Raw genomic sequence first — 26,374 nt, forward strand, 5'->3', positions numbered from 1 at the left:
TCTTGTGCAACTTCTGTGAAACTCGTAAAGGAAAAAAGGAAGCTTATTTGCTTAGCTTAGTGGTTAGTGTGCTAGCCTCTCAACACTGAGGTCTGGGGTTTAAGTCCCTCTCTGGGTGTAGTTTTCATGTCCTCAACCAGGGATTGGTTAATTTTGTACTGGGATTGGTTAATTGGCTACAGGGATTGGTTAATTAGCTACCCCCCTAAGCTGTCCTGAATGATTGTGTGTCTGCATGCCAGATGATGCCTACCCTAATACAGTTGTCCTTATGTGTGTGAGTGTGTATTCATGCCCAGTAGTGGTGGGTGTTCTGTTCTGTTCTGAGAGGACTCCCTCCCAGCTCCTGATTCAGTCTCCCAGAGGGCTGAGGGTTGAGAACACGCTGTGATTGGCTGCTGCTTCTCACCAGTGTGTGACTGGATCTAAGAGTTGTGTATGTTAACTGTAAAGCGACCTTGGGCTCCATGAAAGGCGCTATAGTCATTCATTCATAATATGGCATCAATAAAGCATGAATGAGTTCAGTTTAAAGATTAAAGATTTAAAGATTCTGTGGTTCATCAATACAGTGTCTGAAAGTGTACGTGAATGGATGTAAAGTGCAGAACATGATAAATATTGTATAGACTCAACTCGCTAATCAACCTACGTGGTTTGCTCAAGGTTCTCACATTTTGGCCTGAAGGACAAATGAGGGTGTAGATCTCCTGGGTCTCCTGCACATCTCACCAGCATCACCAGTGATCTGGCTCTTCAGGAGTAGAACCAGGTGTGTTAAAGCAGGAGAAACAGTCAAAATCAAGTTTTGTGGATTTTTGAGTATATAGTCAAGGGAAAAATAACTCCAGTGTGTGAGCATGTGAGTTTGAGAGCACGTGAGTGTGAGAGCGTGTGAACGTGAGAGTGTGTGAACGTGAGAACGTGAGAGTGTGAGAGTGTGTGAACGTGAGAGTGTGTGAACCTGAGAGTGTGAGAGTGTGTGAACGTGAGAGTGTGTGAACCTGAGAGTGTGAGAGTGTGTGAACGTGAGAGTGTGTGAACGTGAGAGTGTGAGAGTGTGTGAACGTGAGAGTGTGTGAGCGTGAGAGCACGTGAGCGTGTGAACGTGAGAGTGTGAGAGTGTGTGAACGTGAGAGTGTAAGAGTGTGTGAACGTGAGAGTGTGTGAACGTGAGAACGTGAGAGTGTGAGAGCGTGTGAACGTGAGAACGCGTGAGTGTGAGAGTGTGTGAGCGTGACAGTGTGAGTGCGTGAGAGTGTGTGAGCGTGAGGGAAAACACGACAGAGTCAGGCACACACGCTGCCTCCGAGTGCTAGGACCGCAGTAACTATGGTAACTTCAGTGAGGCGAGAGGAAGAGTGTGAGAGAGCTATAGGAAAGAGTCAAACATTCGGCCATCGTTGTGCTGTGACGTATTCAGTTGTAAACCAATTCATTCAGGCTCTGAAGATGGCACTGAACCCATAAAACACACTTTTACTGACGGCTTTTGTGTGGATATTGTAATATATTGTAATAACTTACAGAAGATAAGAAAAAGTTAATAGAAGATAAGTAAACTACCGGTATATATCAAAATATAAGCATTCAACCCCCTGGAAGATATTGAGTGTAATTTTCTTACAGGTACCAGTAGATCATCAACACTTTCATATAGTTCTACTGGTCATCTGTAAGGAATCATTCAACTAGTAGCTCAGTAGACCAGAAGCTTGTCATGCTATTGCAAAAGAGAACTCATAATGCAAACACCTGAGCATAATTTTATTATGATTCTGGATGCATCTATTGGTAATAAACACTGGAGAGAAAGGATGACTCGGGGTCAGGTTCAGAGGAGATACCAGGCAACCAAAGAGGTTTGTCCATGATCCAACGCTCAGCAGGTCCAACACCAGGGCAGGTAAATACATTAGGAGACAGATACTTTATATTCAGGGTGTTTTCTCCATAAATCTGGTGTACCTGGGTATTGCTCTGGCTTTAAGGAAGTTATGACTCTGAACAGCCTCAATAGATTGATTTATGCCTTCAATCCTGTAAAGCTAACAGCTTCTCATAGAGCTCACAGAAACCTTGAACGAGGTCCTACAAGGCGTCGCAGCTGAACAGCTCTGAAAATCCAAATCAGGTTGTTTTTCAGTAAAGACAGACAGAGAGTAAAGACAGCGAGATATAGAATAAGGAGACATCCAGCTAAATGTCATAGCTGCACCTAAAACCTCACCGTTATAAACAGTGGGTGAAGACAGCAGTTCAAACATTAATACTGGGTTTTTAAAGTTCAATTAAAATGTTATTAATAATGAATTTACACTATAAGAGATGGTTAACATCATACAAATGAGACCGTGCCAATAGAACGCTATTACATTCGTCAATAGCCACAGGTTAGCATCTTTTGGTTGAAGTGTTTCTTTAAGGTGCCCTGTAAGATCATTTCTGAGATTCGACCGAAAGATTTCCCGAGCAAAGTGCCAATGGAATTAAAATTTTCATTTTTTTCCCCCCTCGAAACAAGTGCTATAAAGGTGAGTGACAACATGGACACAGCAGGTTATTGAGAAGTGTGGAATCAGGATGTGAACTACCAATGCTTTTTTCTCAAAGACAAAGAGCGCCAAAGGAGTCATTTCTGTCATTCTCCTTAATAAAATAATTTGAAATCCTTTACGTCCATGCAAACACTTCAGCTAGGCTAGAAGTCACTCTTACAGTAGTTAAAGTGGCAGAACCTTTCAAGTGTCATGACGGGGAGAAATCTCTCATTTCATCCTTTTTTCTCCCCTTCTTTCTCTCCTCTTCTCTCTCTGTCTCTCTCTGGTCTCCACAGCACACTAACACTTCCACTACATACACACATGCAGCCATTAGACAAGTATACTTTACAAATACTCTCCCAATACTTTACACATACTCTCCCAATACTTTACACATACTCTCCCAATACTTTACAAATACTCTCCCAATACTTTACACATACTCTTCCAATACTTTACAAATACTCTCCCAATACTTTACACATACTCTCCCAATACTTTACACATACTCTCCCAATACTTTACAAATACTCTTCCAATACTTTACAAATACTCTCCCAATACTTTACACATACTCTCCCAATACTTTACACATACTCCCTCACTCACTGCACCTCTGAACCACCATTACCAACAGCTGTGGACACGTACGTTAAACAACATTTGGCACTAACGTGTACTAATACGAAACTGACTAACAGTCCAAAGGACCCCGTGCACATCTGACAAAAACAATTACTGTATAAATGACGCACAGAAGTTTTTTATCAGTTTTCATTTCTGCTACGTGAGCAGGACAGGCCGTCCCCCCGGGGACGATTCAAACCCATTAAAAGCGGATGGCCGGGAACGTAAACGGCTGTTTCTGCAGTCGTTCAGATTTTTTCTGCTGATACGTCTTCAAGGCCAGGCGGCCGACAAACTTCCTTCCAGTAGCTTCCCACAGTGAATCAGTTTTGGAAAGTTTTTACCCCCCCCCCCCCACAATCACTTAGGCATATTTTCTGACACTGTGGCTCCTTTTCTCAAAACTCCAACTACAGAACAGTAAACACACGGACACAAACCGCACAGCACAAACTTTTGTTAAACAAAGCACGACACTCAAAACTCTCATATCTGCTCAAAATGGAATTTTTGCATTAAAATGATCCATACTGGCACATGAGTAATCGTTCTAACATCCCGTTATACAGTATGTGTCTGGAAAAACAGGCTAAACCATGGGAACCCCTGCACCACAGTTGGGCCAGCACCGGTTCTAGTGTCCTTTGTCAGGGTCTCTCTGCTCTTAAGGACGTTCTGGTTATCTGTACACATGATGTGTACAACAACATCTCCATGAATTGACCCTTCACTGTAACACGGTCATCAAAAATGGACCGGATCTCATGCTCTTCTGCCTGTGCTGAAACCTTTGTCCTCCTTTTCCAATCAAAAACAATCAGCACAGTCTAACTGATCACTGCTTGCTCTTGCTAATATAGAACATGTGGTGGAATGGTTGCCAGTTGGGTTATGGCACACTTAAAAGGATTCATTTCTTCAAAAATACAGACAAACTGGCAAATGTCCTCTACCCTAGCAGCTGGCAGCTGGCTTTACAAAAAAAAAAAAAAAAACGAACCGCTAAATGTCGTGCTCATAAACGCAAGCTAACATCTACTCGTGTGAATCAGAAGACTGGGTTCTTCGAGCGTTCCTCCATCTGCAGCTCCTGTTACCTTGCACAGCCTGGAGTTTGAGGGTCTGAATGATGATGCAGAGCTGGAGAACCAGCTGGGGCGCGCTCTCCAGAAAGGTGGCGAGCAGGTGGAGCATGCTGACGTCGGCGTACTCGTACACCATCCTCCAGTAGAACCTCCACCGGTCGTTCTCCTCACTCCGACGGCTCCGGATGCCCAGGTAGATGGTGTGGAAGTACCTGACGAGGACACAGGAGATTTGCCTTTAGATTTATCGAATTTGTTCGGAACAGGCAGCCGAACCGCCTTTATGTACCCGCCGTCTTCATCCGTCCCTTCCCCAACACTGTAACAAAATTCAACCGGATATATTCATCTACATAACACAGACTTGATTCAACTCTCTACCCAACGCTGTAAGAATCGGTCATTATTATGTGTACGTGCTCCCATCTGAAATGAGTGTCAGAGCATGTAATTTAATGTTTCCAAGTGAGGTGGTCGTCAGTAGCAGGTGAGTGACCGTATGTTTCAGTAGTTCTGTCTCTACACTTAAGGCACTTTCAGCTCGTAGTGTGCTTGTATTAAAATGGAAATTTTTTCTCCATGGGAGTTAAAAGGCGTTTCACATGAGCGATCTGTGCCGAGTCTCAACTTCTTAATGTGCACCTGCTGGAGAGGGGTGTGAGGGTTTAGACTACTGCATCGTCTTTTAGATGTGCGCAGTTATTCACCTGTAAAAAAAAAAAAAAAAAAAAAAAAAAACCTCGCAGGCAGGGTTGCCAGGTCCTACAAAAATATCCCGCACAAAATCTGTGTAAAACCCGCCCTTCAGCAGCCTAAATTAGCCCAAAGCCCAAAGTTGTTGACGGGGAGGGGGGGCGACGAGTGTAATCTGTCGACCGGGGGGGAGGTGCGAGTGTAAGTTGTCGACGGGGGGGGTGGTGAGTGTAAAATAGAGACAAATTAAGTATTATATCGCGATCGATTCTTAGTGTTGACTTGTAACTTCCGCAATAGCCCAACTCAAAAGTAGCCCAAAAAACCGCACCCCCGCGACCCTAGAATTTTTACCCGCGGCAGGATTTTGAAACAAGCCCAATTTGGCGTGAAAACCGCGAACCTGGCAACTCTGCTCGCAGGTTTGCGAGGTCGGTGTTACAGTCAATTCAGTCCCCCCCCTGTTTCCCCAAAACCGCGCATGCGCGAAATCATCATTCATTCATCAGTCTGATGCTGGGTTATCGCCTTTACTCGATGTATACACGTTATTATTTGGGCTTTGATTTTGTTTCTCTAGCTAAATTTAACTTTGCGTGCTTGTGACAAACTGTGCTGTAAAGCTCAGGTGTTTTAGCAGAGGATTAAATGTACAAACATTAGTTGCATATTTACTTGTTTACGCTACTTTTTCAGCCTCTGTCTGTTTTAGTTAACTTGCTTGCTATCTAGATTTAATGCGTCGAATCTAACATTTTTTAAAAATTCTTTTTTAAACTATTATTAAGTTGCATTTAAATTTCGCGCCTGTGCGTTTTTGAGGGAACAGGGGGGACAGTATTGATCGTAACACCTGTTCCAGCTGAACCGTCTCTGGTCGAGCCTAGCGGAGTCGTGCCCGCGGCCGCGCGCGTGCCCGTTCCTCATCGCTAAGTAGCGAAGTTAAATAAATGAACCGCAGCGTCGATCCAGCGCTGGGGAAACGCCAGGGTCTCGCGCACACGTCCGCGTGCACTGCTATGGCAACGGCTGCGTCTTTGTGCAGGTTAATGACGGTGGGGGGTGGGAAGCTTATCGCGTCGCCTGTTCACACCAACGAAGTGTTTTGAGTGAAGACAGCCTGCAAAACCTCGCGTCTACCGCCGAGACCGGGCTGGTCATTTATAGGCCACGGTTCGGAGGTTTGTGCAGGACCCACTATGGCTCATTCCAGGACAGAGAGCACAAGTTAGTGCCTAACTGATTTAGTCTTGGATGCAGAGTTGCCAAGTGTCTGGATTCGGCTCGTCGCCTCTAGATGAGTGCTGCAGAGACCTTGGGGACTGCCTCTAAGGCAGGAAGTGCCCTCTAAGGCAGGAAGTGCCTCCGTGGATCACTGATGAGGCCATTACCTTCACGTCAGTCACTGCAGACCCAGAGTTTGGGGAAATTGAATGGCACGGCCTGCACTTTAGGGCACTGCTGTGATTGGCCAAACTGCGCAGGGGCTCACCTGCAGGAACCAGGCCATACAACTCCACCTCCGCCAAGAAAGAGGCCCATATCTGGGCCACCCACCAGAACCGCTCCGCACAGAATTTACACTCCCCCAACCCTGACAGGCATTAAGCCTCCACACACAAACACAGTCCTACACAAACACATTTTACATGCATATGCATGGATTTGTTGCATATGCATATTCTGCATACGCATACACAGATATTGCACAACACACCACTCTCTTTGTTGAATTTCAATGCAAGGACTTCTGCACACTTCAGCAGCTATTAAGTAGACAAAATTAAACAATTTTGCAGTATAGGTTATGGGTTTACTCTCCAAACTCATAGCTTAAAGCAAACATACTCAACTGAAGTCAAGAGACGGAATGCGGCATGTCCCAAACTGCAGTACAACCCGAATATATATTAGGTCAGCGTTCTAGATACGTCATGCTAGATGTTGATAGCTTTGAAACCCTGATCTATGTATTTTTTAAATGAATGTTGGAGAAGTGCAGCACCAGGGAGTCAACTGAGTTCCTTAATGTGCTCATGAGGTGTCAGACTGTGTGCGCGAGACTGATTTACACCTAACTCGCCCTGTAACGCGCCGGTGTTGAGAGAACAGGTGGGCGGTGTCCAGACAAGCTGTGGGTGTTGTCAAGAGAAGCAAACTGTCACCGACTGGGAGATGCCCTCAAAGCTCGGGACGGCCTAAAAAATTCAGGAATTCGACATCAGTCCAACAATTTATCGTCAAAAGAGAGAAAGATTTTTACTGATTTTTAACAGCACTGACATAAAAAAGATGTGTACATACAGCTACACTGTTTGCCATTATGATGTCTCCTAACAAAAGTGAAAATGGCAACATGACCCGCTCCATGACTCTGCAGAAGTGTTTTGATATGATTCCTGGTATGTCCTGGGTCACAGAGGCCTGTATAGCTGTTGCTGTGATCTCACTGGTGTCTGTCCACAAGCTCCTGTGATCTCACTGGTTCTCACTGTCCTGTCTCGGAAAGCCCCGCCCTCTTCACGTTCACTCTCACTCGCTGGGATCGTCTGATTATAAGAGAGGCTAGACCCACCCTTGTTCCTCTGGGCAAAACACCCACAGAGCAGCTTGGGCTGATTCCAGAACAGCCGCGAGACAGCGTCTGCTCTCAGCTGGCGAAATGTCCCCCCCGGCAGCAATCCACCGGAAACAGCGGGTGCGGGAGGCGTGGCCGGCAGGCACCTTGTCTCACTGGGTTCTCGCCAGTACCTTATAACCACCCCCCCTCTCCCCCCACCTCATCCCAGACTGGATTAGCCACACGCTGACGTGCGTCCTCTCGAGGGCAACGCGGACGCAGAAGCAGCTCGCCGCACACGTGGAGACAGACGGCACGCGGAGACGCAGCTGCACGCACGCCCGCTGGCCCAGCCGGTACGCCTCACGTTTTAACCAAGGCCTATAGGGACACGTAGCCGTTCGGGGGAGGGGGCGGGGGCGGGGCAAAAACCCCAGCGCTAAGCAACCGAGACAATGCACAAAGGCAGACTGGAAAGGACAGGCTGAGAGGCGAGAGGTACAAACCCCTGCGTGTGCATGTGCACGGGGGCAGTTTTTGATCTGCAGTGGTAGTGAGGACGTCCACTTCAGTATTCAGTTCATCCTCGTTCTGACTTCTGACTGCCCCGTACTCATCTCCTCCTCGTTTATCTTTGAAACAACCAGTGTAACAGACATCACCCTCCGCTAACACACACACACACACACACACCTGCCACCTCAGAGAGCTCACACTATCCCTCACCTGCCAATCAGACAGTGAAAAACACACCACCGAGAGAATGCAGATGTGTTTGTTTCTATCACAGATTGCATCAGGTTTTCAAGGGTTCTCTCCATCATAACAATTACATCATACACTGGAAAGCCCACTAGATCCCCACTGATCTCTGCCCCGCAAATAAAGCTTACATGTGTTTATTCTTCAAATAATAGTCAGAAGGTCTATGTTCTTTTGCGACAAACCCAGATCTAAACTCGCCTTATAATTACAGCAGTCATCCGACTCTTTTATCCAGAAGTACTTACAAATATGACTTCATGTCTGTTCTGTGGAAATCAAACCCACCACCTTAGTGTTACTAGCACCTGTGGTATCAGGTGGGCTACAGGAACCACCTTCGCTAAAGGACACATTATATTATGTAATAGTGACTCGCCCCGTCCCAAATCTCAACAGCTTGAGCAGAAATCATGGGAATTTATGAAGAATCAGGTTGATGTGATGGAACAGTGATATGACCGACACATTCACATACTGACCATGCTCAGCCTTAAAGTACAGCCAGGAACTAGCTAGCTCTCTGTTAAAAGCTTGGTAGATATGATGGGTGCTTTCATTTAGGAATTTCTGCACGTATCATCTAAATGAAAGCGCAAAGAGTGATCAGAAAAGGATTGTTGTTGATGATGACAGATGCTGGCCTCCATTACTAAGACTGCAGTGTGTTTTATTACATACTAATGACATGTGCTTCAAGCTGACCTCACTCACCCGCTCTTGTGATTCTACACACGGGTTTGCCGCACGCCTCCAAATGCTTTTAATCTTGTCCAATGAAAAAGCTTATTAGCAGGATATAGAGTGGAGAGGACCGGCCTGGGGGGCGGGGCTGTGGGGGCGGAGGTTTGGGGGAGGGGGCGGGGTCACGAATCCTGAACCGCCCAAAAGCAAAAATATGCCTCCGGTTCATGTTAAAACGTTGAATATATGAAGCATGTGCAAAACATGTGCTATGTGAGCCGCGATCTGCGTGGACGTCGGTGTCACGGGAACCAGGGGAACGGACAGCAGGTGGGTGGCAGGCTCCGCCCCACGACCTGACAGTGAACTTTACAGTGCAGTCACACGAGAGGGACAGGAATATTATTTATTCATAAAACACCGAGGAGGAGGCCCGCCGAGAACGTATTCTATAAAGAGACTGAACGCGCGCAGGGTATGCTTATACAAAGACTGAGCATATAGTTTCCTCAGCACAGCACAGTTTGTGTGTGTGTGTGTGTGTGTATGTGTGTGTGTGTGTCTTACATCTCTTGCAAATTATGAGTTGTGTAACACACTGTTAACCTACCTGAAATAATTTCAGGTTCTGTTACTGTAGAGTCAATAGAGTGCACGGACACATTATTAAACCGTATGTGCCATTTACAAATGCTGCTCTCTTTGGACAACAGTGCGGTTGCCCATAACCTCCCTGGTGAAAGGGGCTGTCAAGAGATCGTGAACAGGAATTGTGTTCGAAATTGCGCAAAATTACGACCACCCAAGCCGTTCGATGCACAGCGACACCCAACACCCACCTTCTCTGAAAACGTCCAACTTAAAGAGAGGCTCAGGTATTGACTGACATGTTTTTCCATGGGTTATTTATTTATTTCATATGACGGTTGAGAGCGCTTGACCTGCGAACGAGCCGGTCGGGGACAAGGGTTTGCTTTTATGGCTTTTGAGAGGGAGGATGTGCGAGAGAGGCGGAATCAGGCACGAGCCCGAAGAGACCGTCGCGCGCACATCCAGGGAGAAAACAGCTACGATCCCCCAGTGGAGGCGCTTCTAGAGAGGGGAGTGAGACAGGAGGGCGTCCAACACTGGAGCAGTCACCCCCGTTCGCTAACTATTGATTTTCCGTTTGCAAGCGCGCAATCGGCCATGGGGCCGTAAAATTAAAGTAACACTAAATATTAAAAGTCAAACATAGCCCAACAGTTCACCCAGAGAGATACAGGCACGGCACACACTGAAACATCTACCCAAGCGTCCGTAAAGAGAGTCGGTACGAAACGATACATAATCAAGGCACACCCGGGTCTTCCAACAAATGTTAACTTTGTATAACTTTGTTCAAAATCAAACAGGCTTCATGAAGATTCATGAATGTATGAAAGTATAAAATAGTATCAAAAAGTATCAAATGTATCATGAAGGGTTCACCAAATGTATTTTTAATATTTGGCTTTTCATTGGTATATATAACAATAATTTAAAGCTTAGTTACTTTTCTTTGACATGTTAAAGATCTATTGGCTTCTCATATTTTATGTTCAAATCTTTCAAAGCTCTTCAGCTGAGAACCGAACACTTTTTATCCTGTATTAGGATACAAGAATGTATCCGTGATGGTTTGTGTGTGTGTGTGTGTGTGTGTGTGTGTGTGTAACACTGAACACTGATGTTCATATGGCCGTGAGTGAATGTGTGAAGATGAGTGTTGGAGAACTTAACTCCACCTCTAAATGACTTTGGCATTACACAAGATCATCAGGACAAAATCAGTCCAAATGTCTTGGCGACTCTTCACCCCAAAACACTGACATAAATGAAAGTTAGCATTAGTTAATTTGCATAATCCTAACTGGCTCCTACTAGCTTTCATTAGCCTCATTTACATTCTGATGATGTTCCTGTTCTCATTTGCATAATACTAACCAGCCTCTGCTTGCTTTCATTTATTTATTCATTTATTATGGCTTTTGTCTTAGTACATATTAGGGGTCTTTAGGGGTCCTTTAAGTTATAGCTGCATCCCTGGGACTGCACTGGACCGGAGCTGGGATTGATAACCCACATCTCGGCGTGGTTCCGGAGAGATGGCCCTGGGCAGACAGCAGAGTGACGAATGCCCGCCGTCCTGCCACGGAGAGGAGTCGACCCATTCCAAATCAATCGAACCTTGTTATTCAACAGTTATGGCGGGCCCTTAAGCCACGCGCTAAACGCCCGCGAGGAGGAGGAAGGTCAATGGCGTACGGCCTCGTAAATAAAGCGCGCGACGGTCATCCTCGCGCACTAAATCCACGACGCCGTTTACTGGACACAGCGGGCGCGCGCGCTCCGGGCCGCATTAAACGCTCAGCGCGAGGACAGAACAAAAGTAAATGGCCTGGATTGACAAAACAGAGCTAATAGTGTCTGAATTTAGCAATATGATCGCTTGAAATATATAATTGCTTAGATTTAAAGACGTTGTTCGTCGAAATTGAAAGAACCGATCCAAATGTAATGAAAAATATATTAAATATATATTGGATTCAAATTAATATTAAATATCTTGATTCGTTTTAATTATCCCACGCAGGCAGCCCTCACTTAATTCAATCAGTTGATTTGTCTTTCAAAAGCCCATATTTAAAAGTGTCTGCATATAATATCCTATAATTAAGAGATTAGGAATGATAGCAGTTAGTCACGATGCTTAGTACGCACGAGAAATGGGCTAAATGAGAGACCAGCGCACGAGATGAACCTCTGGGTGTCACAGATGGGCATTTTAAGTCCCACAGTGTCCAGATGATGGAATGGATTGGTCAGGGGTGCCTTGGGCAGCCAGGGCACTGCTGCAGGGGCGTGTCACTCCATCATGCCAAAGGGCGGTGCCAACATCACCCTCCTCTGCAGTGTGACGCTATGACAGCATACTGTTGTGGTGGTGCTGTCCTCTGAGTGGACTCTGAAATTCACTTTAGCCAACTAGAGACAGAGAGAGAAAGAGAGAGAGAGAGAGAGAGAGAGAGAGAGAGAGAGATGAAGGTGGAGAAAAAAAAGGGACAGAGATGGAAAGAAAGAAAGAGCAAGGGAGATAGAAGAGAGGATGGAGATATATCTTGGCAGTCTGCACTGACCCATGGTCACATACACACTCACATGCACAGACATACACACACTCACACAGTGAGCTTGCCACAGACATTTCTGGGGATGCACCCTCTGTGACTAATGTAGCCCTCATTAGACATGGAGGGGGGGAACCCCCAACCCCTACCCCACACTCTAACCCCCACCACCCCAACCCCCACCCCACGCTCAAGCACATCAGCACGAAACATCACCCTCACCTACCAGAATCCTCCCTGTCATCTGGGTTTGTAAACTTAGAAAGTCTCTTGCTCTCTCTCATGCACAGATACACACACACACACACACACACACACACACACACACACACACACACACACACACACACACATTTTCATGCACAAACTCACAAATATATTCATAAAATAGTGTTATAGAAGTGGCACTATTTGCATGGTGAGTCATTGCTAGCATGATGGTTGCTGGAGTAGAGAGATTTCATGATTTTTCATGAATTGCATTATTCCAGTCAGTGTTGTACCTGTATGGTGATTAAAGTATCTTCTGATTGACACACTCAATCAAAGAATATTTTATTTTCTTTCCTCAAAATGGTGTCCGCTCCACGTCGCCACTCCAATTTAAAAGGGATGGCCATCTCAGAGCAACATGGGTTGACTCTTATGGAAAGCCGGGAATATGCACACATGGCTGCCTTCGTAAATTACATACAGCCCGTAGAAACAGGCGTGTGCGTCCCCCCCCCCCCCCCCCCCCCCCCCGAGAGCTTGCTGCTCTTAAATGTCTCCATCACCATATGCCCGGCCGACACCCAGCAATGGCCGGAAGCTCCCAGCAACACCCTGCAATGTCCCTGAAAAGACCCAACACCACCCACAAGACCTAAAAAAACAACACCCTATTGCTGGCACAAACTTCACCCAACAAGTCCCCAAACGCCCAGTGACACACAACACCATTCATCAGTGCCCAAACATAAGACACATCAAGAGTATAAAAACGTGTGTGTGCGTGTGTGTGTGAGAGAGAGAGAGAAAGAGAATTATGAATTGTGAATTATGCTATTAAGCATGTAATCAGATGTCCATCTTTTTTCAAATGAGCATGCTATTCTATATACATTTAATTTGTAAGCATATGAAATCAGACCGATATGCGTGTTATTGTGTGTGATGAATGTATAATGTGATCAAGTGTACAGTGCACAGTGGGCTCTCAAGATGAGGAATTTCGCTTCCCCAAGATAAACATCTGAACCCACTTTGCCTGCCATCCATCTCTAGAATAACAGACCATGCATTCTTGACCACATAACCCCAACATTTGTATTCATATTGATTTAAAGATAACACAAACTGAAGACAAAGGCAAAAAACCCCCATAATATTGCAATAGCCCAATTCATTCATCATATCTCTTCACAGCTATCACTGCTATCTTTCCTCTGCTCTTTTCTGTGAATTCTGAATGCTGATAGCTTTTTGGAGCCCTCCACACAGCAGCAGTAAATAAATAAACTTTTTAGAAAATTGCTAGATATGAGGTCATCTTGGGCTGCGTGTTACAACGGGTCAGTCAACTGAGGTGAGGTTCTGTGAAATGAGGTGACATCATGGGTGACATCATAGGTTCCATTAGGTGCATTTTTTTTTTAAAGCAATTTCCATTGAAATAATGACGAATTCCTAGAAGATTTTGCTTCATGCACACATTTGATTCACATTGATTTCTAGCCAAAAAACAGATTTAACCTTGGTTGAATAAAATGGCCCTGCAATGATTTGATGGTGCGTAGTGAGCAGATTCTCATTACTCTCTCAGATAGATCTTTAGGTTATTAAAGCCTCAAATTATGAATACTTTTACCCTATTATCAGTATCACTAAGAACAAAGATCTATGCTACTTTTTTCTCACGTTCTTGAGATCAATTGTATATCGAACCACTGTCATATGCACAATTAACATTTTGCCGTGTTGAAGTGTCCACTGCCTTGAAAAGTTAGAAGAGCAGAACTTTAAATACAGTCATGTTGAAAGACAAGCTCTTAAAAGGGTGAACTGTCAAAAGAATTTGTATTTCATAATGACAATATTTTCCAGATTATAGTAATATTTTCAGACTGCGACATCACAAAAGCACTTTTTAAAAGGTTTAAATATAATATGTGGGTCTTTGTTGTCCTTTGCTGTCATTTCCTGTTCAAAAGGAACTTAATTCCCCTAAAATGAAGTCAAGCTGCTACCGTTCGGCTAATCTGCTGGTTTGTTGTTCTGGTGAAACTTTCTAAACATTTTTCCTTGATCTCACCACACAAAACACCACAAGCGCTGACGAAAAAGATAAAAATAAAACAAACAAACCCTCACATACTGGCAGGAATTTTCTTTATATGATACTAACGGGCTCAATGGTTCTGACCGAGACTTACTTAGTTCTTCCTTCTAAATCCGTCTGCTATTCACCTCTTTTATCCACACATCACATTTTTTCAGGAATTTGAACTTTTGTCATATAGCGAAATGTCATCTATTGACCAAGTTTGACATTCTTAACCCACCATAGCACACAGCAATGATAAAATGCCACGTTCAGTTACTTTGAAAGAATTATCCCAACTTACTGTATTGTCTCTAGTATTACCAGTTTAACTAACAAAGCCTCTTAAAACTCCTCCTGTGTAGATGAGAGTGGTCAACTCTGGCCTTTGTTACACTGCTCTCAGTGAGACTTCAGTATTCTCAAATACCACATCCCCCCACACATCATCTGGTCACACAGATGCATCCCACCATAATACTCTGTGATCCTGTTTAAGATCAGAACTCTGTTGTCCTATTTAAGATCAGTTTGATTTTTCTACCCGCATGGTAAAACAGTGCAGGGCAATAATACTGCAAGAGGAGGTCTCATTTTTCTCCTGCTCTCTGCTAACCACACGGCTGGATCTGTAAAACACTGGGATTGCTAGAAGTCCGTTTTACAGGCCACTTTATTTTGTTTTGGCACCGAGGCCCAATTTAGGTGGAGCCCTGCTTTTGGGTTTGTAAGGCAATCTTCTCAAAAGTGGCCTGATTACAGCACCACTCCAGTCTTGGTCCTGGTCCTGCACGGGTGTGTCTGCCGTCAGGGTAAAAAGACCCCCACCTGCAGCTACACCCTGCCATGTGCTCACCTCCATGTGTCTTTGGGTGGAGCAGGAAATACACAGCAAACAGGTGGGTGGGGGTTCAGTAAATACAAAATTCAAATGTTTTCACATAATTACTGAAAGTGTTTGGACACACCAGGTCACGCTGAAGACACTGAAGACTTACAGGTGTAAACTTTGTCTGTTTCAAGATGGATTCCTATTGTCTGAATATCCTGATTCTTCCACCAATTGATGAGCCCATGAAGAAGATGAACAAAGCTCTCAAGATTACACTGTGCCACTCTTGGATGTGTTAGACGTCCAGTGTGTACTAGAGTTTAACAGCTTTCAAACGTGATCTGCCTGACCAGAACACCACCCACTGACCAGAACACCACCCACTGACCAGAACACCACCCACTGACCAGAACACCTGACCAGAACACCACCCACTGACCAGAACACCACCCACTGACCAGAACACCACCCACTGACCAGAACACCACCCACTGACCAGAACACCACCCACTGAATCACTGCCTCCCCTTTGTCTTAAATGAGAATGTCTTCGGTGCGATTCAAACTCTACCATTTAGAAATGATCTTTGGTTCACGATGCTTTCGGGAACCCCCCAGCGCTTCTGGGGCAGAACCCGGTCTCCTTCGTTTTGTGTTTGCGGCTCCCGAAAGAAAAGAAATTTACTGATGAAATGGAATAATTCTGTAATTGCCGGTTATTACACAAACAATATCCTCGCCTCAGACGACCTTGGGATTGCTGCATGTTTCAAAGGTCCAATTGGGTTTCAAAGGTTAATGCCATGAAAGGTTGTGCAGGTGAGTCTGGACACCCCAGTGCTGCCTCGAGAGGTTACAGTGACCCTCACAGACCCTCACAAACATCAGCTTTGCCCCGTTTCCCCCCCCCCCCCGTTCCATCAAATAAACACCTACTACTTTCATTTCAGCTTTTAAATTCCAACTACAATTCAAAGGCTGGATTCCTTTCCAAATGTCCGCCAGCTAACACCATCCTTCCTAGAATCACTGTTGCAGGAACGTCCCACCTCTCCGTGAGACTAACACCAACCCCAGCCTGGACCGTCTGAGAGTCTGTCTAGTGCAGTCCAGGGGGTGGAACAGTACCAGCTGTCTCCGTGTATTGATCAAGGTATGGATGGTGATGATGATGATAATGATGATGATGTAACGTCTAGCAACAGCTGCCTGGTGTCCTCCATGATAAGCCACAAAGAAATAAATATTTGATTAGTGGCTTTTTCGGCTAAAAATGGAGTCAGGTGTGTGAGAAGAAGGACCGGCTACAGCGCAACACTAGAATTTTAATTCCTGCTAGCTGAAGTGAACTCAATCTTTTCAGAACAGCACGTGATATTCGTGGTAATATTTGAACAGACTCTTCAATGGGATACATTAGGTCATAATTTCATTCATGCCGTTAGGTTGGCACTAGCAAAAAAATTGTAAATAGACATACAGAATAAATGCCATACTGAATTGCGTGGGAAACTGCACACTGGACAACCGCGCTGCCAAAATAATTAAAAAACCCCTCCAAGAAGGTCCTTTTATAATTTCACATATCACAGTTACTGACTCAAGGGTGACAGTGTGAAGTCTGACGTCCCGTGAAATATCAAGGGAGGTGAAACAGAGTTGTGTGTACACTGGCCTGGAGGAATGGGGCGGAGCTTGCCTCTCTCTCGCTGGTCATTGGTTGCCTGCTGCTGGGGTGTGTCTGGTGCTGAGACCCGGTTTCGCAGGGCGCCGCCATCATCAACGCCCCCCCCCCCCCCTTCCATGTTCGGCGCACGGGTGCATAATGGAGCGTGAAATTAAGTTCCGTTGTCAACGGAGTGTTTGGAGATCGCGGCTGTGAACGAGCGCGTCCGCCACGCTCCGGCGCAGGCCCGCGGGGCCGAGCTTTCGGACCGTCCCGGTCGGTTCTGCAGGCAGGCAGCCGCATGCGTAAAGACGGCGGAGGTAACGCGTGGGGCGGGGCTGTCACACCCGCCAGGCTTCTGAGAGCATTTCACCCCACACACGCTGCCCATTCCAGCACCAAGGAAACGTTGACACGGAAGTGGCCCACAGATAAAACAGCGCCCCCTAGCGCCTGTGTTAGACTATACTGATGGCTGTGGAAGGGAGAGCAGAGTTCAACAATGGCCTCCGCAATGGCCTCCTATTGTCTTGGTTTTGTATTAGAATGAAGAACAGGCCTCTTGTTTGATTCCCCTCCCTCTCTTCTCTCTTTCTTTCTCTCCGCTTCTTTGCGTCTACCCAACCTGCTCTCTCTCTGGTCCACAGATGCAGGCCAACATGTCTTTGAGACCGACTTGAGTCAAACTTTGCCTTCTCTTGCCAGATATGGATTTGAAATCTGTGAAATCCGTACCCGCTCACACACAGGCGCCTTCAAGGCAGGTCTGCTGAGACACACGTGCACGCGCACACGTGCACGCTCACACACAGGCTCCTTCAAGGCAGGTCTGCTGAGACACACGTGCACGCACACATGTGGTAGCTCACACGTGCACGCTCACACACTTCGACTAGGATAACAGCAAAAACAACCGCTGTAGCTGACACATATCAATAGTGGATCAAAAACCCAGCCAATGCCTCAGAAGTGAATACACACACACACACACACACACGCACACATACATATATATATGGCCTGAATAAATAATGTCAGTGTCACTCAGGCTGGCAATAGAGGTCGCTTCGCTCAAAATGCCTCCATACTACTTTGGCTAACTAGCTAACTGGTTACCACCATGATACAAAGCGAAAATAAGGATTTATCATTCCACCTTCTCGCAAAGCTGCAAAGCAGACGACCCTTGTAAGCTGAGCGCAGGGAAACAGTCGTGATCTGCAGGGTGACATGAAGAAGGTGGAGATTAAACTTCTAGAACAAACAGCGTTCACAAAAACCGTTTCCACTAACGTACACAAATACACTAGACGTCTCTCCCCTCGTCCGCACTGGGAACAAGGAGCGCTTCCTCCGTTTATGCGAACGAACACAAACGCGAACGCGTGGGAACGAACCCCGAATGAACCGAGAACAGTGCGGAGGATGCCGGCATGAACTCATTAGAGTGATCCGACACAACGGAGCTCATTCAGAACCAGCAACACGCACAACAGCGTTTGCTTAACTGATCCCACAGGCACAGCAGGCCCGCACTCCCATCTGCGATTCACCGAGGTCCAGCCGGTCAGCGGTCCCACCCTGCCTCCAGAGGCTACGCCCGCATGTGCATGTGAAACACATTTTGAGCTTTTGAGTTTTAGTTTTCAGACGAGAACGGGCATTTCGGGAGAATGGGTGCAGCTCAGGTGGTCTGTAATTTGAAGTCATTTGTTTCTCTCTTTTTTGCTCTAGTAACGACAGGTTGAAAGTGAGCTGGTATTTCTCCGGGAAGGACGTGACGCCACAGCTGTCTCCCTCTGGTTTCTCACTGAGACAATGTCCCCACCAACCCGGACCGGCACACGCACTTCAAACATGTAATCCAGCAGGTACATCTACAGAATGAAGCACATTAGCGGTTAGACCCCGCGAACGCATCCTAACCCAACACAGATACCACAGCGTCAGCAGAATTATATATTTAGCTTGGTCACAGTGAAACAGCGAGTAAAGTCTCTAACAGCTGAGAGCATTCTTGCTCGTGTCTTTACTGTTGGCACGCGCTAACAGATTCCTGTTAAAAAATAGATTTCGCGGATTGCTCGAGAGCTCTTGCCAATATATTTATAGGACTTGTCAGACATGATTATTTCCCCCCAAAGAATATTAGCAGAAACAACATTGAATGCGTTTGTCACCAACGTCAGTACCTATTGCTATGGAAACTGACACGTTGTGTTAAATCCACCCAAGTGGAAAATGTTCACAAAAGCGATGTTTAGCATCGAAGAGCTTCGAGGTCCTTTGGTTATGGGATTTTGCATTGTGGCACCAACCAAATACAGTTACCCGTACACTAGATGAACTTGGGTAACAGTAGTGTTTCTGGGGAACATCGCTTTGTAATGAATCTAGTTCAAGAAGGAAGTAGACCATCACCATTAGTGACAGAAGATGCTCTGATGCTATTAGTAACAGGATCTGCCCGTTTCGTTTCCAGTTAGCTCATCGTAAAGCACGAGGGGTTCCTGGAGTTCCATAAGTTCACCACATACGAAACCCTCTGGGGCGAACCAAACTCAAGAAGAAATCGATTTGTTTAGAGAACGTGGGCTAAATGTGGAGCAGAGCAGGAACCCCAGTGCTCGAGGGGTAAAACAGCCTTTCTGGACAGGAGAACAGGGAGGGGTGTGTTCTCTTGGGTTCTCCTGGTCTCTGAAACAGAGCTACCACCTCCCCCCAAGGAGGCCATTCCAGGGATGTACTGCTGAGAAACCTCAGGGGTTTGGAGGCCCAAACTATAGACCCTCACACCACACTCGCTTTCTCTCATTGTTCCCTTCTTTCCTTACAACAGTTCCCTTTCTTTCTTTCTTTCTTTCTTTCTTTCTTTCTTTCTTGATGCTGAAAATGGTTTTTCAGAGTTAGATTCTTTGTATTGTCTGCTTAATATTAAGCAGACAATACTGCTTAATATTAAATATTATATTAGGGCAGTCATGGCCTTGTGGTTAGGGAACTGGTCTTGTGACCGGAGGGTCGTGGGTTTGATCCCCAGACCTGAGGCCATGACTGAGGTGCCCCTGAGCAAGGCCCTTAACCCTCAATTGCTCACTTGTATAAAAATGAGATAAAAATGTAAGTCGCTCTGGATAAGGGTGTCTGCCAAATGTCATAAATGTAAATGTAAATCAAATGCTCCAGAATGTGGGAGGGGTGGGTGTTTGGGGCAAATGGAAACCCCACCCACTCCAAGCAGCAAGGCTCCACCCCCAGCCTCTCTTTCATCCACGCAGGAGAGGCCGCAGCTTCTGATCCCCACAGCCGTGACACACTTTGCCTCCTCTCAGACGGAGACGACAGCAATCCACCAAGTTACTGAAAATTTACTGGATTCTGATGTTAATATAATTTCAAAGCAGCCTGCGGTGAACGCTTGCATAAACGCCGTGGGTAACGATGACAGTTATGGATGTCCCTCTTTGTAGTAGTTGTTTATATTGTGCAAGTCGAGTGCCAAATTGTGTGACAAATGTTCGTAAATGGTGTGTGTAATAAACATTGCCACCTGTTTATAGGGATGTTCTCGGGAAGATGTAGTTTAAAAAAGAGTAACTGCTTGTGCAATATTTCCTAGTGGGGAGAGTTCCTCTACATTGACCAAACCATTAGAATTGAAATGCTAACAGATCTGGTCGACTCCAGTCTAACGTTAATTTCATGCTCCCTCATATAGGGTTTAATAGGCATGTTATTTTCCCTGTACTATACTGCATTATTCTGTAGCTCTATCTCTTTTTATTTGTATTTCATTTCTGTTCAAGTAAAATTTAAATTCTCTCTGACAGAGTTGTAGTTTAATGGTAGACTTAAACTCTGGTCTAATGTGCTTGGGTAAGGATATCTTCCACAGAGACAACAAAGCACTATTGTAATTCGCTTTGGACAAGAGAGTCTGATAAATGCTGTAAATGTAAACATTCATTCTTACTTCGGAAGGTCAAAAAAAAGCCAGCATTTATTTCATTGTTATTCTGCGTATTTGTAATTCCGCCCAGGGGTGTCACAGGGTCAAACATCTAAGATGGAGCCCGGCTGTTCACGGGTGTTTCCAGGTGCTGCCTGATTCAGAAGTGGGTTGAGGTGGCACCACGATGATGGAGCACTACGGATGTCACACACCATGCTTAGCTCCCTATCACAGATACTCCACCCACTCCAGGCTACAGGCCTTGTACGGTCTCTCGGAGCGGGCCAGGGGGAGAGATTTTCGGGAGGGGTCCGGTCCAGGAGCACGCCAGGCGGGTCCTTCAACAGCTGCGGCCACAGGGGGCAGGGCACTCTTCCTCTCCAATTCATCTTCCATCATGGAGCTTTAGAAGCTGTTAGCGTCCCAGGGGGAGGACCCCAGCTGGGTCTTTTTGCTTTTTCACTCATTAGAGTCGGCGGAAGCCAGCCGCCGCCTCTCGGAGTTCCCCGTTCCCACGTAGGGCGTCTCCTTCAAGAGGTCAAGTTCAATTTCTCTGGGAGAAAAAACACTGATGTGCATTCGCATGGCATTCATTGCACCAAACGTGCACTACAGATCAAACGCACACTACGGGCCTCTTGGGTGGTTAAATCAGTCATACAATAAGATTTCCAGTGGGGAATTACACGGCATTTTAGTTTGGGATACAATGTATATTTGGATAAGTATCCTGCCATAGTTTTAAACAGCACGTGACAACAATTTGTGGCTAATGATTTGTTCTGAAGTCTCAATCAGCTGAAGAGTAGCGTTATACTCCATGTCATACATTATCATGAGTGGGAAAGCAGTAAATGATATTAAATGTTATGCATCTGCCAATAACTATTAAAGCATAATGGCCTAGTGTAAGATCTTAAAGAGCACGTGGGGAGTGACTCCCTCAGACGCAGGAGTGAAATGGAGATCAATATAAAAACTCGATGGGGGATTTCCCGTCTCCCTTCCTGACTCCTTTCTCGATGGGTCGGAGGTCACCGGGTAAAGAGTGACCAAATCACACGGTTCACTTCAAATCCCAAACAGCTGCTGCTCATACACTTCAGTTAACTGTAATCTGGACATCTCGTCACACATCGGTGGGGTAAGTGGGTTAAAGGTTACAGACGCACGATTTCCACCTGACGACAGAAGATAAGCGCGTACAAGGACACCACGTAGGAAACAGCGACGGTTGTTAGAGGAGAAACGACCCCTTCAGGTTAGCACTGATGCTGAGATGCAGCCTATGAGAAAGACTGTGTAGGACACACTGTGAGAAGGAGAACAGGAACTGGGTTTATGGTGCCACTCTGCAACAAGCCAACGAGCGTCAAAGTGCCAGAAAAGAGCTTCAGGATGAAGGCAAGAAGCAGAGGGTGGACAGCACGGCTGGGATCCAAACCAACCCAACACAACATGGACTGCAATCCAGACCCACTTTGTCTTCATTCGGAGATGACATTAGCATTTTAAACGTGGCTTTTCCCAGCGCTGCTCACAATCACGGGCACGCTCACCATCACGGGCACGCTCACAGTCACGGGCACGCTCACAATCACGGGCACGCTCACAATCACGGGCACGCTCACAGTCACGGGCACGCTCACAATCAAGGGCACGCTCACCATCACAGGCACGCTCACCATCACGAAAATTGTTTTCTGACATGTTTTCTGACATTATTTAAAAGACAGGCATAATAAATGGTGCAAGAGCCATTGAAAGGTGTGTGTGTGTGTGTGTGTGTGTGTGTATACATGAATGTGTTTGTGTGTGTGTGTGTGTGTGTGTGTGTGTGTATACATGAATGTGTTTGTGTTTGTGTGTGTGTGTGTGTGTGTGTGTGTGTGTGTGTGTGTGTGTATACATGAATGTGTTTGTGTGTGTGTGTGCGTGTACATGTATGTATGTATGTGTGTGTACATGTATGTGAGAGAGAGAGTGTATATACATGTCAGTATGAATGTCAATCTGTGTAGATGTGCCATGCAAGCATGTCTCCAAGCATATTACCAAAACAGTGCCATCAAGTCCTGAATAAACTGACAGCTGGACTACAGGCTGGACTACAGGCTGGACTACAGGCGGGACTACAGGCGGGACTACAGGCAGGACTACAGGCTGGTCTACAGGCTAGACTACAGGCTGAACTACAGGCTGAACTACAGGCAGGACTACAGGCAGGACTACAGGCAGGACTACAGGCGGGACTACAGGCAGGACTACAGGCAGGACTACAGGCTCAGGCTGGACTACAGGCAGGACTACAGGCTGGACTACAGGCAGGACTACAGGCAGGACTACAGGCTAGACTACAGGCAGGACTACAGGCTGGACTACAGATACAGCAGCCAGACATGTATCTGGAGGCCAAACGCTGCACTAAAGCTAATCGTTACAACCTAGAAAAAAACCCCAAACAAGACGTTTCAAAAATGGATCAAACTACATCATAAGACCCCAAAGTCAATAAAAGTAAGTACTCTTAATAAACTACAGCAGTATGTGGTACCTAAGTGCAGATGCTTCCATCTAAGCAAACACCACATTTTGAATTACCCATCAGCTACAGGAGCTCCTGATCGCACAGAGTCAGTAGCTACGACTGCCGCGACCTTTTCACTGTCCCGCAATTCCTGCACTCCAGAGCCGTCCTGTGATGGCGCCTGTCGGAAATAAGCACTCCGCAAACGAAGCCTGGCCACGCCGAGTTTACTGGGTGACAGCTGTTGTTGGAGCTGGAGTTCTGCGAGGTGCAAACACTGCTTGGTGTGGCCGCTCTGTGCCCAGGGGTTCGTGCCCATCTGCGTGAAGTTTGGTGGTGCCAATTGTCGGCCAGCGCCAATAAGTGGGACCCCGACGTCTGAGCTGAAACGTGCCCCCCAGCGGCAGGAGCGAGCGCCTGGAAAGTGCTCGTTGGCATTGGTGCGTGAATGGCACCTGCCCGGGGCTCTGGGTTTTCACCGCCTTCTCAAATGCCAAATACCGAATTCACGTATTTGCTGATTGCAACATACCGACCAGAATACAAATATAAACCAGTTGCAATTCAAAGTACATTTTTGTAAAATGTGTGACAAACATACTCTGCACTAAGGGAAACTGTGATTATTTTATTTATTAGAACCCTGGGTAAAAGCTCCTTTGATCTGTTAGCATGTGTGTCCGTAGCTCCAGTCTGAGCTAACACAGTCATCATTCCTGGGGTTGTTAAAAGCAACAAGGGCAGTATCGTTTGTTTCTATCTTGTCCTACAAAAGAGCGCAAGAACTTTAATCAGGCATTCGGCTGCACTGGAGCATCCACAGTGTTACAAGACAAAGGGTTCTTCACAATGGCCACTAGAGACAAGGGAAGATTTTGCCAATACAAGTCGATTTGTATCTTCACCATAAAGTCAGAGAGACGGAGAGAGAGAGAGAGAGAGAGAGAGAGAGAGAGAGAGCAGAGTCTCAGTTTGGTCGAACCCCTTAGTGAACACGCAAAGACATTTTAATAGGCAAAAAACAAGGCCCTAGTTCACCGTTAGAGAGAAGTACTGAGTTGTTGGGGAACACCAGCTGAATTCCACATAGCCTACACACTCCCCACCGGTTCTCACTGATACGACCCCCAGGTATGAACACCCGACCCGTTTCTGTCCCAGCACACTCTGTGAAGAGCCGTGGCCTGTGTGACTAACGATGTGGGGTGAAAGCCACTCGCGGTCAAGCGCGATAGAGAACGGAAGTGGCGACCCCGGTGACGTGAACATCCACAGCCCGGTCCTCCCTTACAGTCATATTTACATTACACCGCATAAAACCACTAACATTAGCATACATCAGCATATGTAACTTAATATGGTAATTGAGGCGGAGCTTGCTGGATCGCAAAGGGCTTATTGCTTTCTGATTCAAGATACGAACACGCAGCAGTCTGACTGCAGAATAATACCAGCCGCTATTATCTGTTCCCCCAGTAGCTTAAAGCTTCCACTGAGGCTGGATCGCCGTCGATTAAATGACAATATATTCCAACATGCCTGTGCCGTCCAACACATATCCAGTACCGTCCATGACGTGCGGCATAATTGCTGCAAAGCTCAACGAGCATGCAGCGTCTCTCCCAGGCCGGGACGAGGCCCCTGAAACCCACAGATCGGGTCGCCCTCTGCCGCTCTGGCCCTCGCCAGCAGCCGTAAATACCGTCCACTTCATTTAGACCCACGAGCAGCACCTGGTCGCCATTGCGGTGCTACGCACCCAGGGGCTCGGCGCACACTCATTTGCAGTGCAATCATGTAGGTCCAGCTCATTACCAGAACCGATCAGCCAAGACCCCACAGAGAGGAGCTCTCACGCCACCCCACCATCAAGCCTGCGGAATGGAAAGTGAAATAAAATCTCTGGCTATTAAAAAAAAAAGTCTGATATAATAGGTAGCGTGATCAAAAAGACGAAGTTCAAAAAACGGCCGGGCTTTAAGCAGCGCTAAAATCACAAGACAGTAAAAACGTCACGTTCAGTTGTCAGATGTCACTCCCTGGTGTCATGCGTTCATATGTCAACCCGTCACGTGGGGATGGTGAATATCTTTGTCCTGCTGCTGCACAGAGGAAAGGTGGTTATGAAGTGCTCTGCTCTATAAAGACCATGAAGGTGAAGGTCAAAGAATATATGTGATAAAGGGAAGATGGTAAAGTGAAAAATATCATTCCAAATCAGAAAAAATAATATTTCTAACCCACCCCCTCCTCTCCAAAGAAACATTAAGCATACATAATCGTGATAATTCACAGCAAATTTATCTCCCAGAAAGATCTCACAAAATAATATTCATACACTTAACACAAAAGCGAGGCTGTAAACAACTTCTATATATATTTGCATAATGAATGTTTTCATGTGCATTAGAATGGATTCGTATGCATTTATTAATAAGCCTTTATCATTCATACTATGTGCAATAACTCATGACTTCAGACATGACACAGCTTTCACAATCCCACTCATAACACAGAGGTGCCACACTAAGAATCAGGCATGTGACGGTAAACCACTGGTACACTGGACCTCACATCCTTGTTCTCTAAACATCTACCGATTACATGGATGGGCTTCACTTCTCCACGGCTACTGTTGGAGGTCTAAGGCACATCTACTCTTCCAATAGTCTTAGGCATACCAAAAGTCTTCAGACTGATGAGTTGAGAGAAACGTGTTGTTACTACGCGCTGTTGTTGTGTTTATTTTTATGTTCTGATATGGTAATCATCTGTCCCGTACTGCCCCGCCTGCTGAGAAGAAGGCAGGCGTGATAGGCTGGACTGCAAAGCCCAAGACTCTGAAAACCAATGCTCCAGTGTGACTCCAGAAAGCCAGTGTGTTTACTCCAGACTGGGCCCCCAGATCGGGCCCCCCGCTCTGAGCACAGAGCCCCGAGATCCAGCGTGTATTTCTACAGTCCTCCACACTCCAACCAGAACACACAACTCT

At 46.1% G+C, this 26,374-nt stretch overlaps 1 protein-coding gene across 1 annotated transcript in view; it reads right to left on the reverse strand.

Annotated features, from left to right (window-relative positions):
• Positions 1-26,374, reverse strand: part of xkr4 (XK related 4) — a 40,511-nt gene that overhangs the window by 11,476 nt on the left and 2,661 nt on the right. The window contains 1 exon segment of the mRNA XM_076981924.1: positions 4,268-4,467. Within this exon segment, the coding sequence (XP_076838039.1) occupies positions 4,268-4,467 (200 nt within the window).

Source organism: Brachyhypopomus gauderio, chromosome 19 (genome assembly GCF_052324685.1).
Source record: "Brachyhypopomus gauderio isolate BG-103 chromosome 19, BGAUD_0.2, whole genome shotgun sequence".
Classification (NCBI taxonomy): Eukaryota; Metazoa; Chordata; class Actinopteri; order Gymnotiformes; family Hypopomidae; genus Brachyhypopomus; species Brachyhypopomus gauderio.